This window comes from Natator depressus, chromosome 1 (assembly GCF_965152275.1).
Source record: "Natator depressus isolate rNatDep1 chromosome 1, rNatDep2.hap1, whole genome shotgun sequence".
In the NCBI taxonomy this organism is placed as follows: domain Eukaryota; kingdom Metazoa; phylum Chordata; order Testudines; family Cheloniidae; genus Natator; species Natator depressus.
This window is the reverse complement of record NC_134234.1, coordinates 302,459,270-302,472,113: the sequence shown is the minus strand read 5'-3', so window position 1 is coordinate 302,472,113 and position 12,844 is coordinate 302,459,270. Positions and strand designations below refer to the sequence as shown.

At 39.1% G+C, this 12,844-nt stretch overlaps 1 protein-coding gene across 1 annotated transcript in view; it reads left to right on the top strand.

The window, feature by feature from the left end:
• The window catches only part of CTTNBP2 (cortactin binding protein 2), a 184,566-nt gene that overhangs the window by 15,289 nt on the left and 156,433 nt on the right, over positions 1-12,844 (top strand). The window contains 1 exon segment of the mRNA XM_074942298.1: positions 1,541-1,648. Within this exon segment, the coding sequence (XP_074798399.1) occupies positions 1,541-1,648 (108 nt within the window).

Here is a 12,844-nt window from a genome sequence, read left to right as displayed (position 1 = left end):
TGTACCTACCTATTTTCTTCTGGGTGCAAGTCAAGGTGTTAATATTGTTCTATGATACTCTGTGGCTTGGGCTGTAGCCATCCAGGAGCATGCCTCTCTCCCTGTGTCCTGTCATGATACTTGAGCTCAGATGAAATATTCAAGCTAACAGTAGCAGGAAAATAGAAATTGCCATACCAGATCACACCAGTGCCCAAGTCCTAATATCCTTTCTCCTGATTATCAGCTCCTTTTGTGAAATCCTCAAATTATGGAATAACTTCTACTTTGGGAAAGTTTCTTCCCAACCATAGGCAATCAGTAGCTGGTTTACACACTGAAACATGAGGGCTTATCCCCCTTGCAAAAATGTATTTTACTGTATAGAACTGTGGATGATATCTTAATCCTTATTTTTGTATTCAACTGGCTGCTTTGCTTCAATGATGTATTGTGGCAATGAGTTCCACAAGCTAATTGTGGGTTTTTAAACATAAAAATACTTCCTTTTAATAAAATTTAAATTTAGTATCTTTCAATTTGATTTTAATGCCCTTTTGTGGGGGGGAGGAGGGGAATAGAATTTCCTGATTTACCTTATCTATATTGTGCAGTAGTATTCATCTGTATCATGTCTCCTTTTATTAATCAGCACTCTAAACAATTATTTCAGCATCTACTTGCACAGAAGTTTTCCATGAATTTTTAATCACTTTTGTTGCCTGTCTTTTGGACCTTTTTTCTGCTGTGTCTTTTATTAGATGGGGTGACCAGTATTTGATTGACTTATCCATGGGCTGTTGGGCAATTTTTAGTGAAGGGATCTTAGCTGTGGAATTAAATTTCTCTTGTTGGTCTGAAAGTACTTTTTATTTTTTCACCCTTTGGGGCAGGGCTCATCTGTTCACAGAGGCTCTTCTGTGATTGGGAGTGTTCTTATTTACCTACTGGACTAGTCTTTTTTTTTGTTTTCTTTTTTCTTTTCTTTTGTGAATTTGACTTAAACTTTCTTATGTGTAATTGATCTGAAACACTGTATATGGAATCATTTGATAAGATGGAAAAATAGAGTTCAGTTATTTTGCAGGCTTTTAGTTGACAACGTGAAGCCCCAAGACAGCTAAAATACAAATGCTTAACTTTGACTGAATTTGACTTCAGTGGGACTACCCTTGCTTAAAGTTAAGCACATGCATAAGTCTTTTCAGGAGCTGGCCCTTTGAAAGAAAAATGATTTGAAAACAGCATGTCGTACTGGTAAACTCCTTGTACTTCATCTTAAATAAAAAGGGTAAAACTAGTTGATACTCACCTTGACCCTGATTGTTACAATTCAGATCATGTCAAATATTTACAACACAATAATAAACCTTAGAAAAATATGGTCTGTGATGGAAATGCTGACAGACTTTGACTACGTCAGCAGAAACTAGCACTATTATCATGCCCTTTCTTTTTTGTTTTTGCTTTGTGGTTTTTATCTTGGTTTTTCCCCCCTACCTACTGTAACCATCATACCCTCATTTAAATAGTGTATTCATCAATTGTACTTCTCTTACAGAAAAGAGAGTTTGATGTGGATAATCTGAGCAAGCAAGAACTGCGGATGCTCCTTAGTGTAATGGAAGGGGAACTGGAAGCACGGGATCTTGTAATTGAAGCCTTGAGGGTAAGTTACTGTCTTTTAGATATCCTCCCTCCCACCCCTGTTTTAAGCATGGTTTGTAACACTTTCTTAGTGTTTTTAAAAAAAAAAAAAAAAAAAAAGTATAAATTGTGATGTGTAGGGCTCTTCAGCTGTTCAGACCCTACCACTCATAAAGTGCTTTCTTGGCTAAGTGGTACAGTCAATCCTTGTTCCCAAACCACCTTAACAAAATATACAGTAATTGAATTTGGAAGGGTGGAGCATGGGGTAAATAGTAAAATAACAGAATTTAAAGAGAATGTTATGTTGCATCATACTCCATTTGCAATAGGTGGGAATAACTTTAAAGAAGGGCTGTCTATCACAGTTAACTCAAGTGATTAACTCAAAACAAATTAACTCAGTTAAAAATTGAATCGCAGCTTTTATTGCACTGTTAAGCAATAATACCAATTTAAATAAATATTTTTGGGTGGATTTCTGCATTTTCAAATATTGATTTCAATTTCAACACAGAATACAAAGTTTACAGTGCTCACTTTATTATTTTGATTATAAATATTTGCACTGTAAAAAAGCAAAATAGTATGAGATGAATTAAAAGTACTTTTTTACAGTGCAAATATTTATAATCAAAATAAAGTGAGCACTGTAAACTTTTTATTCTGTGTTCTCCATTTTCAAATATATTGATTTCAATTACAAAACAGCCACAAATATTTAAATTAATGGTATTCTGTTTTTGTGTAACAGTGCAATTAAAATAAATGATTAACCACAGTTTTAATCTCATGACTAATCGCAAATTTAAAAAATATATTAAATTGAATCAAGTCTTCATTTGTTTCAGCAGTCTTGATGCTTGGATGTAATAAATGTTTAGTGGGCATTGCCAGACTTCTGAAGTGGAGTTGAAATGGGAAGGTCATGTAGATGTAGAAAAGCGTGATTTTATTTATTTATTTTAAACCCTGGGACCCAGTTTTGATTAGGGCCTCATTCTGCAAGGTGCTCTGCAAACACACATTGGTGTGTGTTTCCTACCCCAGTCTAAAGACAAGTGACATACAAAGCTGTCTGGAAACTTTGTAGACATAACTTTGATCCTCATCTGATGGAAAATATAACTTTAAAAATGTTCATTAATGCAAGAAAATATAATGCAGAGTATCCAAAAGCCTTTAGTAACAAAATAAAGATCCTTCTAAATTACAGTTATAGTTAGGTATCAATAAATGTACATCCTTTAAGGTCTTCTAAAGAGAAAACCCAATGTAGTGGAGTATGCTTCATACTAGATGTTAGTGCGTAATATATAATGGTTATCAGGTACTGCATTAACACTTTCAACTGTAATGTCACAGTAAGAGATACCTGTCTTAATTTTTTAAGAATTGCTTTTGGCTTTAGACCGCTTGATACAAATGGAGCTGTCTAAATAGCTGTCACTGATATACCTATATTAATAATGATCAAGGGCCTGGATAGGACCTTCTTTTATGAAATAGTTTTAATTTTTAATGGAAATAAAACACTAGAGGCAATAGGTTTCTAGAGGATTACTGCACTGTGAAATAATTTAGTCTGGGGTTTTCAGGTGCATGCACTCCCAGAATTGCACTCTTATAATTTCAGATCTTGTGCCCTGACTGCCAAGTTAAACTAAACTAAAAATAAAAGAGGAGTGCAAATAGGATATTTGAGCACTTTCTCCTTTCTCTTATGCGTTCATGGGGAGTTGACTCTACTGCTCAGAGTACAATAATGGTACACGTGCCAAAAGCACACATTGGCTATATTACGCTAGTGTACAGTGTAGAAACAAAGAAACATAAGGCTAGATGGGACCTCGAGAGGTTGTCCAGTCCAACTCCCTGTGCTGAGGGAGGATCAAGTAAACCTAGATCATCTCTGACAGGTGTGTGGTGTTTGTGTATATATTTTTTAAAATCTTATTCTTAAAAATATCCAACAATGGGGATTCCACAACCTCCCTTCAAAATGTACTCCAATGTTTAACTATCCTTATAATGTGTTTTCATAATATCTAACCCATAATATCTCCTTTGCTGCAGATTAAGCCAATTATTTCTTGTCCCACCTTCAGTGGACATAAACAATTGATCAACATCCTTTTTGTAACAGCCCTTAACATATTTAAAGACTATCAGCTCTCCCTGCTCCCCACCAGTAGTCTTCTCAAGACTAAACATGAGAGAGAGTGTAAAAAAAAAAAAAAAAATCGGGGCACAAGTCAGGTTTTCTAAACTGTTCATCATTTTTGTCTCCCTCCTCTGGACTCTTTTTTCCAGTTTGTCCACATCTTTCGAAAAGTATGGTACCCAAAACTGGGCACGGTACCTCAGGTGAGGCCTCCCCAGTGTCAAGCAGAGTGGGACAGTTGCCGCCCCCCCCCCCCCCCCATGTTAGCAGTATGACACTCCTGCTAACACAGCCCAGAATAAAATTAGTCTTTTGCAACTGCATCACATTTTTGACTCATTCAGTATAACCCCCAGATCCTTTTCAGCAGTACTACTGTCTAGCCAGTTATTCCCCATTTCGGGTGTGCATTTGATTTTTTTTTTTTTTTTTTTTCCCCCTTCCTAAGTGTAATGCTTGTCTTTAATCTACAATTCATCAAAGTCACTGTGAATACTAATTTTATTCTCCAAAGTGATAGAAACCTTATCAGGTTGGTGTAATTTCAAATTTTATAAGCTTTCTCTCCACTCCATTATCCAAGTCATTAATGAAAATATCAAATAGTACCCGACCCAGGACAGACCCTATGGGACCCCACTAGATATGTCCTCCAGTGTAACTGCAAACCATTGATAATTACTCTGAGTACCGTGTCTCAACGAGTTTTGCACCCACCTCATAGGAGTTTTCTCTAGACCACATTTCTCTAGTTTGCTTATGAGAGGGTCATGTGGGACTATGTCAAAAGCCTTATTAAAATCTAGATATATCTCATCCACAGCTTTCCCTCTCCAGCCCCCCCACATTCTCTAGGCCAGTAACCCTGTCAAAGGAGGAAATAGGTTGGTTTGTCATTATTTGTTCTTGACAAATACATGCTGGCTATTTTTTATAACCCTATTATGCTCTAGGTGCTTACAAATTGATTGTTTGTTTGTTTTTTTGTGCCAGTGTCTGTTCACATATTGAAGTTGGGCTGACTGCTTTATGATTCCCCAGGTCCTCTCTGTTCCCCTTTGAAAATATAGGTATTATGTTTTGAGACTTCACCCGTCCTCCATAAGTTTTCAAAGATTGCTAATGTTTCCAAGATCAGCTAGTTACCATTCACCATAGGGTGTATGTTTTTTATCAGGCCTTGCTGACTTGAATACATCTAACTTATCTAAATACTCTAACCCATTCTTTCCCTATTTTGGCTTGCATTCTTTCGCCTTGTTGATGATGATGATTGTGCTGAGTATCTGGTTACCATAAACTTTTTCAGTGAAGACTGAAGCAAAATAGGCATTAAACACCTCAGCCTTCTTGATGCCATTAACTCTTTCCTCCCTAAGTAGAGGACCTACAATTTGCTTTTTCTCTAATGTATTTAAAGAACCTATTCTTATTGCCTCTTATGTCTCTTGCTAGGTGTAACTCATTTTGTCTCTTAGCCTTTTTGATTTTGTCCCTACATACTTGTACTATTCTTTTGTACTCATCCTTGGCAATTTGTCTGCTTCCATTGTTTGTCAATTCCTTTTTGATTTTTCAGGTCATTATAGAGATAGTGATGGTGCCATATTGGGTTCTTCCGGTCTATCTTTTGCATTGGGATAGTTTGTTCTTTTGCCTTTAATATTGTCTCTTGGAGTTCAGGTGAGCTGGCAGTTTCACAATCACCTTTTCATTTTCTTCTCATGGGACCTTATGTACCAGTTCTGTTTTTGTGTAAGGACAATTGACTTCAAAAAAAGACTTTTTCTGCTGCTTCTACTCCTTCCTTTCCTTAGAATCATAAAATTTAGCAGTTCATGATCACTTTCACCAAAACTGTTTTCAACCTTCAGAATCACAACCAGTGCCTCCTTGTTAGTCAGAATTAGGCTTAAAATGGTTTCCCTCAATTACTTTCTCCACTTTCTGTAACAAAAGATTGTCTCCACTGCATTCCAAGAACTTATAGGATGTTTTGTGTCTTGCTATATTACTTTTCCAACAGATGTCTGGGTAGTTAAAATTCCCCATTACTACCAGGTCTTGTGTGTTGGATATTTCTGCAGTTGGCTCTAGAAATGCATCCTCCACCACCTTGTCCTGATTTGGTGTCTATAATAGACCCCTGCCATGACATCACCCCTGTTTTTCTGCTGCTCCCCCTTTATATTCATCCTGTGACTCTCTTGCCCACTTCTGGACCTCAAAACAAGTGTATATATTCTTCACTCCCCCCTGCAGTCTCCTGAACAAGCTGTACTCCTTTGTACCAATATCCCAGCACATTTCTCCCACTGATACGTCTCTGGTTGCTCCTTTGACCCTATTATTTTCCATTTAGACATCTGTTAAGGTCACCTTACTTCATACTTGCCTGTGGGCTTTTGACACCTGCCCCTTTTGAATCTAGTTTAAAGACCTCCTCACTATGTTGGCAAATTGGTGTCCCAAGATGCTCTTTCTCTTATTGGTCAGATGGACCCTATCTCTCCCCAGCAGTCCTTCTTCCTAGAACAGTGTCCAATGTTCAAGCAAGTCACAGCCCTCCTGTCGACACCATCTACTCAATCACGCATTCATCTCCAGCATGTGTGGATGGAGGATGGGAATACGTAAGCATATGCATTGTACACTAGGGAGTATTAAAATGGCTCAGTATAGTACAATTCCAGGAGGGACAAAATACAAAGTGCAAGTACCCAGCCACCTGTTGAGGTTGGTAGTTTATGCATAACAGGCTGTATTAAAACTGCTTTCTGGAGAGAGAGAGAGAGAGAGAGAGAGAGAGAGAGGCTGAGAGTGGTAATTCTATTTCATGGAGGATTTCAAGACTTCAAATTTGGTTTCATTCTGATTTGAATGAAAACCAAAAGTTTAGAAATTCTGTTCCCAGCTCTACTGTAGGCTCTGGCTCTAAGGCAGTCCACCGGGCAGTTGCCTGGAAGCCCTGATGACCTGGCCTGCTGAGGAGCTGAGAGTCAAGGCTTCCAGACTATTGACTCCATATTAGCCACTGGGTGGACTGCTAGGAGCCAGGAGTCCTAGGCTTCCCAGCAGCCTGCCAATCGGGCTGCTGAGGAGTCAGGCAGGCAAGTTGGTAGGAAATGAGGCAAGTTTTGAAGCCTGTCTGGTAGGCAAGGTTGTATCGGAGTTTTTCCAAACTCAGCACGGTCTGCAGAATGTTTTGATTTTGACAAATTGGCAAATTGGGTCAAAACAAAAATAAGTCTCAAAATTTTGCAGACAGTTCTCGTGATCATTCTACAGCTTGCTCTGCACTGCACAGTTTCCCAAGGTCCCTGCCGGTACAGGGACCGGGGTCAGCAGTGTGGAGTACCCTGTAACTGTCTGATAAATACATTGAGCTACTCAATTCTCATGTATGTCCATCTATTTTAAAATTTCTGATTAAAACTAGTTACTCATAGTATACATTATGCTAATGGCATGAAAGGTGCTTAACCTACATTTGAAATGGCAAATGTAATTGCTTCTAAAATGACATACCTTTTTCAAAGAGACTGACTAGCTAATCTGAGTGATGCTAAACTTTTTATGTTAGTCATTACTTTTTTGTGGAACACTATTTGCATAATTTGATTCAAATCTTATATTTTGTATAAATTTTATATTTAATTGTATCCATTTTGATAACTAAATGTATTTACCATAGTTAAAACGTTCTCAAATATCATGCTAGTTAAATAGCTTCTTCACAGAATATCTTAATGATATTTATCACTGAAACTTTCCTTAAATACAATATTGAAAATATGAAGCTCTTTCCATTAGATTGTCTTAAATTGATGTTACTCTTAAGGTAAAATTGCTGAAATACTGAACATATTGTAAAATAGAATTTATGAAAAGGTTTTGGGTTTTTTTTTTGTGATTGGATGGTACTTTTGATTTCAAATGGAAAGGAATAGAAGGCAGGCTTAATGTCTTGGATACTGGTTTATCTAAAAGTAGAAAACCAATGTCCCTGTCTTCTGGTAGCTTATGAAAATCAGAATTTCAGCTGCAGCATATAGAAGGCTCTATTTGAATATGGAAAACTTTTTATGAATAGTCTGTTTTCTTTGGGAACATGAAAATTTGCTTTGTTTAATGGTATGAAAACTCTTTAATGCTAGCAGTCAAGCAGGTGACCTAGTAGTGGGCAAAACAGTGGCTTTTATATGTCAACATACAAGAATGATTTTAATAAAGTGAGTGTCTTTTAACTACCATTTTCTGCTAATTTTAAATTTTAATTGAGTCATTTGCATTATTCCTTTTAAGGTGGTGGGTTTTTTATATCAAACATAGCTGGCACGCTTTTGTTTAATGTTGTTACTTCCTTGCTAATTTCTTTTGTCTAAGTCTCTGTAGGTAGTAAATGAGTTGGAATATGAAAATAAGCTTGCATTTCACCTGATGCTATGATGTGCATGTAATTAAATAGTGAAAGAGAACAATGACTTACTACTATGGCTACTTTAATTTTCTGCACATGGGATTAGAATAAATTCTGTTGATTTCTGGAAAAAATTACCACTATGGATTTATTGCAAACATAACTCAAACTTTAATGCCAGAGGGGACCATCTAGTCCAACCTACTGTAGGCCATAGAATCTCACCAACCCACTCCTGTAATAGACCCATAATGTCTGGCTGAATTACTGAAGTTCTCATAACATGATTTAAAGACTTCAAGTTTCTGTGAATCCACCATTTACTGTAGTTTAAACATGATCTGTGCCCTATGCTGCAGAGGAAGGCAAAAAAAGACCAGTGTTTCTGCCCATCTAATCCTGGGGGAAAAGAATCCATCCTGACCCCAAATATGGATCCATTGGACCCTGAACATGTTGGCAAGACCCACCAGCCAGACACCTGCAGAAGAATTGTCTGTAGTAACTCAGAGCCATCCCCATCTAATGTCCCATCTCTGGCCATTGAGGATATTTACTACTAGCAGTTGCAGATGGGTCACATGCCGTTGTAGGTAGTCTCATCATACCATCCCCACCAGTTTACCAAGCTCAGTCCTGAAGCCAGTTAGGTTTTTTGCCCCCACTTATTCCCTTGGAAGGCTGTTCCAGAACTTCACTCATTGGATGGTTAGAAACCTTTGCCTAATTTCAAGCTTAAACTTGTTGATGGCCAGTTTATATCCAATGGTTCTTAAATTAAAGAACTCCTTTCCCTCCCTGGTATTTATCCTGCTGATGAATTTATGGAGAGCAACTGCATCTCCCCTCTGCCTTCTTTTGGGTTGGATAAACAAGCCAAGCTCTTTGAGTCTCCTCTCATAAGGTAGGTTTTCCATTCCTTAGATCATCCTAGTAGCCCTTCTCTGCACCTGTTCTAGTTTAATTAATCTTTCTTAAACATAGGAGAGCAGAATTCCACACAGTATTCCAGATGAGGTCTCACCAGTACCTTGTACAATGGTACTAACGCTCCCCTATGTCTACTGGAAATACCTCGCCTGATGTATCTTAGGGCTGCATGGCATTGGTGGCTCACAGTCCTCCTGTGATCAACCAGTACACTCAGTTCTTTATCTTCCTCTGCTTGTTAGTCCTTAAGTGCATGACCTTGCACATTGCACTATTTAAATTTCATCCCATTTCTATTACTCCTGTTTTGAATGTTGTCCAGATCTTCTTGCATGATATTCCAGTCCTTCTCCATATTGACATGACCTTTGTGTCGTCCAGAAATTTTAAGAGCACTCTCCCACTTCTTGTTCCAAGGTCATTAGTGAAAATGTTAAATAAGATTGGTCCCAAGACCGATCCTGAGGAACTCCATTAGTAACCTTCCTCTAGCCTGACAGTTCACATTGTCTCCTCTTTAACCAGTTTCTTGTGCACCTTCCAATTCTCATATTAATCCCCATCTTTTTGAATTTAACTAATTTCCCATGTGGAACTATATCAAATACCTTACTGAAATCCAGGTAGATTAGGTCTACTGCATTTTCTATGTCTAAAAATCACTTATCTTCTCAAAGTAGGAGATCAGGTTGGTCTGTCAAGATCTCCCTTTTGTAAAACCATGTTGTGTATTATCCCAGTTATAGGTAAATGGTATGCCCTTAACTCCTTTCTCTTTCAAAATTTGTTCCAGGACCTTGCATGCAATTTGATGTCAAACTGTCAGGTCTGTAGTTTCTCAGATAAAAATAAGTACTATATTTGCAGTTCTCCAGTCCCTGAGTTTACAGGTTCATTAAAAATCCTAGCTATTGGGCTTGCAATTTCATGTGCCACTTTCTTTACTGTTCTTGGCTGGAGATCATTCAGGCACCCTGATTTGGTCCGATTAAACTGTGAGTTTGACTTCCACGTTAGATATAGTAATTTCTACTTCCATATCATTTCTATTAGCCACCCTGCCACTACCCCATATCTCCTCATTACCCTCTTATTAAAAACTGAGGCAAAGTATTCAGTCAGGTGTTGGGCCATGTCCAGATTATCTTTAATTTTCACCCTCTCTTCAGTGCTTAGTGGTCCCACTTCTTCACTTGTTTATATGGCTATAGAATCTTGTACTATTGGTTTTAATTTCTTCTGCAAGGTCCAACTCTGCTTGGCTTTTGGCAGTTCTCATGCTTTCCCTGCACTTTCTGATGGGCAAGAGGTAGCTTTCCTTGCTAATCCATCCTATCTTCCATTCCTTCAAGGATTTCTTCTTTCTCTTAATAACCTGTTTGAGATGCCTGCTCATCCAGTTTGATCTGTAACCCTTCCTATAAATTTTTTTCCCCTTGCTTGGGGTTCAGGCTGCAGAAAGCTTCTGTAACTTTGACTTACAATTACTTTTAAGTCTCCTCCACATTCAGATCCTTGAGTGCTAAGCTGTTTTGCCAATTACCCAACCTTTTCCCCCAATGTGTTGATTTGGTTCTTTCCTAGCTTCCTAATACCAGTGGTAAAGTGGTAGAAAATGAAAAAAGGAGATTTAGCAGAGAAGGCTTGGCTGAAACAAGGATGGGAGACTCAGTGAAGGTGCAGGATCCACCTCAGTGTACAGCTCAAACTACATAATTGCCCTTCTAGTGTGGACTAACTCATCATTTAGACAAGCCCTTCTCTAAGTAGTTGCCTTTGAGATGCATATGCACAAGTAGAAGGTGCCTGACAGTAAGGAGGAAATTTTGCACCGGCAAATAGCTTCTAAAGTGCTATGGGCTTAATGGACCCGGAAGGGGGCAGTTCATTGGAAATGGGGATACAACAGAATATGGGAGCTGACAGCGCTCCTTCCCCCCCCACCCCCATGTTCCCTCTTCCTAGTGTCCCACCTCTCCTCTCCCATTCCATCAGACTGAGACCCCAACTTCTCTCCCCTCTCCTTGCCATAGCCCCAAACTACTCCTCTCCCATGTTTTTTGCCCCCAACCCCCAACTTCTACCCTCCCAGCAAGCAATTGTGTGTACCTGTTCCAGTTTTAAGGGGCCCCTGCTTCTCCTGGGGGTATCTGAGCCCCTCTCCATGGCTCCCTAGGTAAACAGGGATGGGGGGGCGGGGTCTGAGGGTATCACAAATTTAAAGTACAATCACCACCTGTGGGGTGGAGGGGTTGGCTGGAGTGGGAAATGGACTGTATGTGTCAGGGGCATGATTGGGAAGGGCCTAGCTGAAGCAGGGGTTGGGGCTTAGGGGGACCATGGGACCCACCTTGGTATACCGCTAAAGCTATATAATCAAAGAAATGTGCTGAGACAGATATGGTGATTTCCTCTAATAGCCTGGACAAGCTATATTGAATTTTTAAGTATCTTAGAAGCTCATTGTATTAAAAATGCAAATGTTTGTTTTGTGGCAGTGTATGTAAGGTCTGGGGGTGGTGGGAAAAGATGACCAGTGTAAATCCTGGGGAATAGTATGAGCTTCAAAGGACTATTTTTGAAACAACGGGCTAGACAAGAATGAACTTTTAAAGTTAAGTGGGTTTCCCAAGAAATCTCTAGGGGGGAGGTGTATGTAAATGTACCCTCTCTGCATATGCGCGCACACTGCCTTTTGAAGCTTCACTGGGAGAAGGGAACCTTTGTCGTCTGGTCACCTGTTATATGTGGACAATCAGAGGCCCAATTTGTACAAAGGAGTGACTTTCACACTCATGGGTATGCTTGTTCTGAGCCAAGGTGGCTATTAATTTGTAAGCCCAGAAAAACTTGCTGGTAGAGTTTGAAGGACTGATCACCTGCCAGAGTCCTTTTTGAAGTTGGTGATCTCCAGTAGGCTTGAACAATAAAAGAACCTACATACATGCTAATGTGTCTTCTCTGTAATGATTTCACTTAAGAATAAATGTGCTTGCTCGGAAAGATCGGTGTGGTACCTTATAATTGTGGGCAATTAATCTGTTTTATCTCTGAAGAGAAATGCAAAGCAGGCCTGCTTAGTAATCTGACTTGCTGGGGAACTTAGTGAAGACAGGACACTGTGCAGCCTGGGAAAACCCTGGTCCTCCAAGAGTGACAGTTGTGGAGCCAGGAGCCTAGAGTGGATGCTCTGGCAGGACTGGGGGGGGAATAGTTACCTGAACTGTGACATATGTAAATCCTCCAGTAAGTACCTGCCTGTGATTTTATGTATGTGTCAGCAGAGGGTGGCAGACAGCAAGGACCAACCTTTTACATGCTAGTGGTTTCTAAAGTGCTAATGGCTTAATGGGAGGGGAAAGGTAACATGAAATGAAAATAGTAGAGTAGGGGTGATGCAGGGAGATATAACAGGCTTGCTTGAAGTTATAGTAACCACTAGGAATAAAACTGTCACGATTTTGGGACACTTATCATGCAGCCTCAGTCAGTCATGGCATTTCAAGGCACTACTATTTTTCTCCATCCTATTATAGCAAGTGCACGGGAACAGGATGGACCTAGATTTCAGGGATCTGAGTTTTGCTAAACTCATTGTTCTGGAATGGCATAAGATAACACAGGGCAATCTCAATTCTGTGTTAATGAAGTGAATATACAAGTTGTATGTGAAACACCGATACCACATGAACATTTTTCTAAAG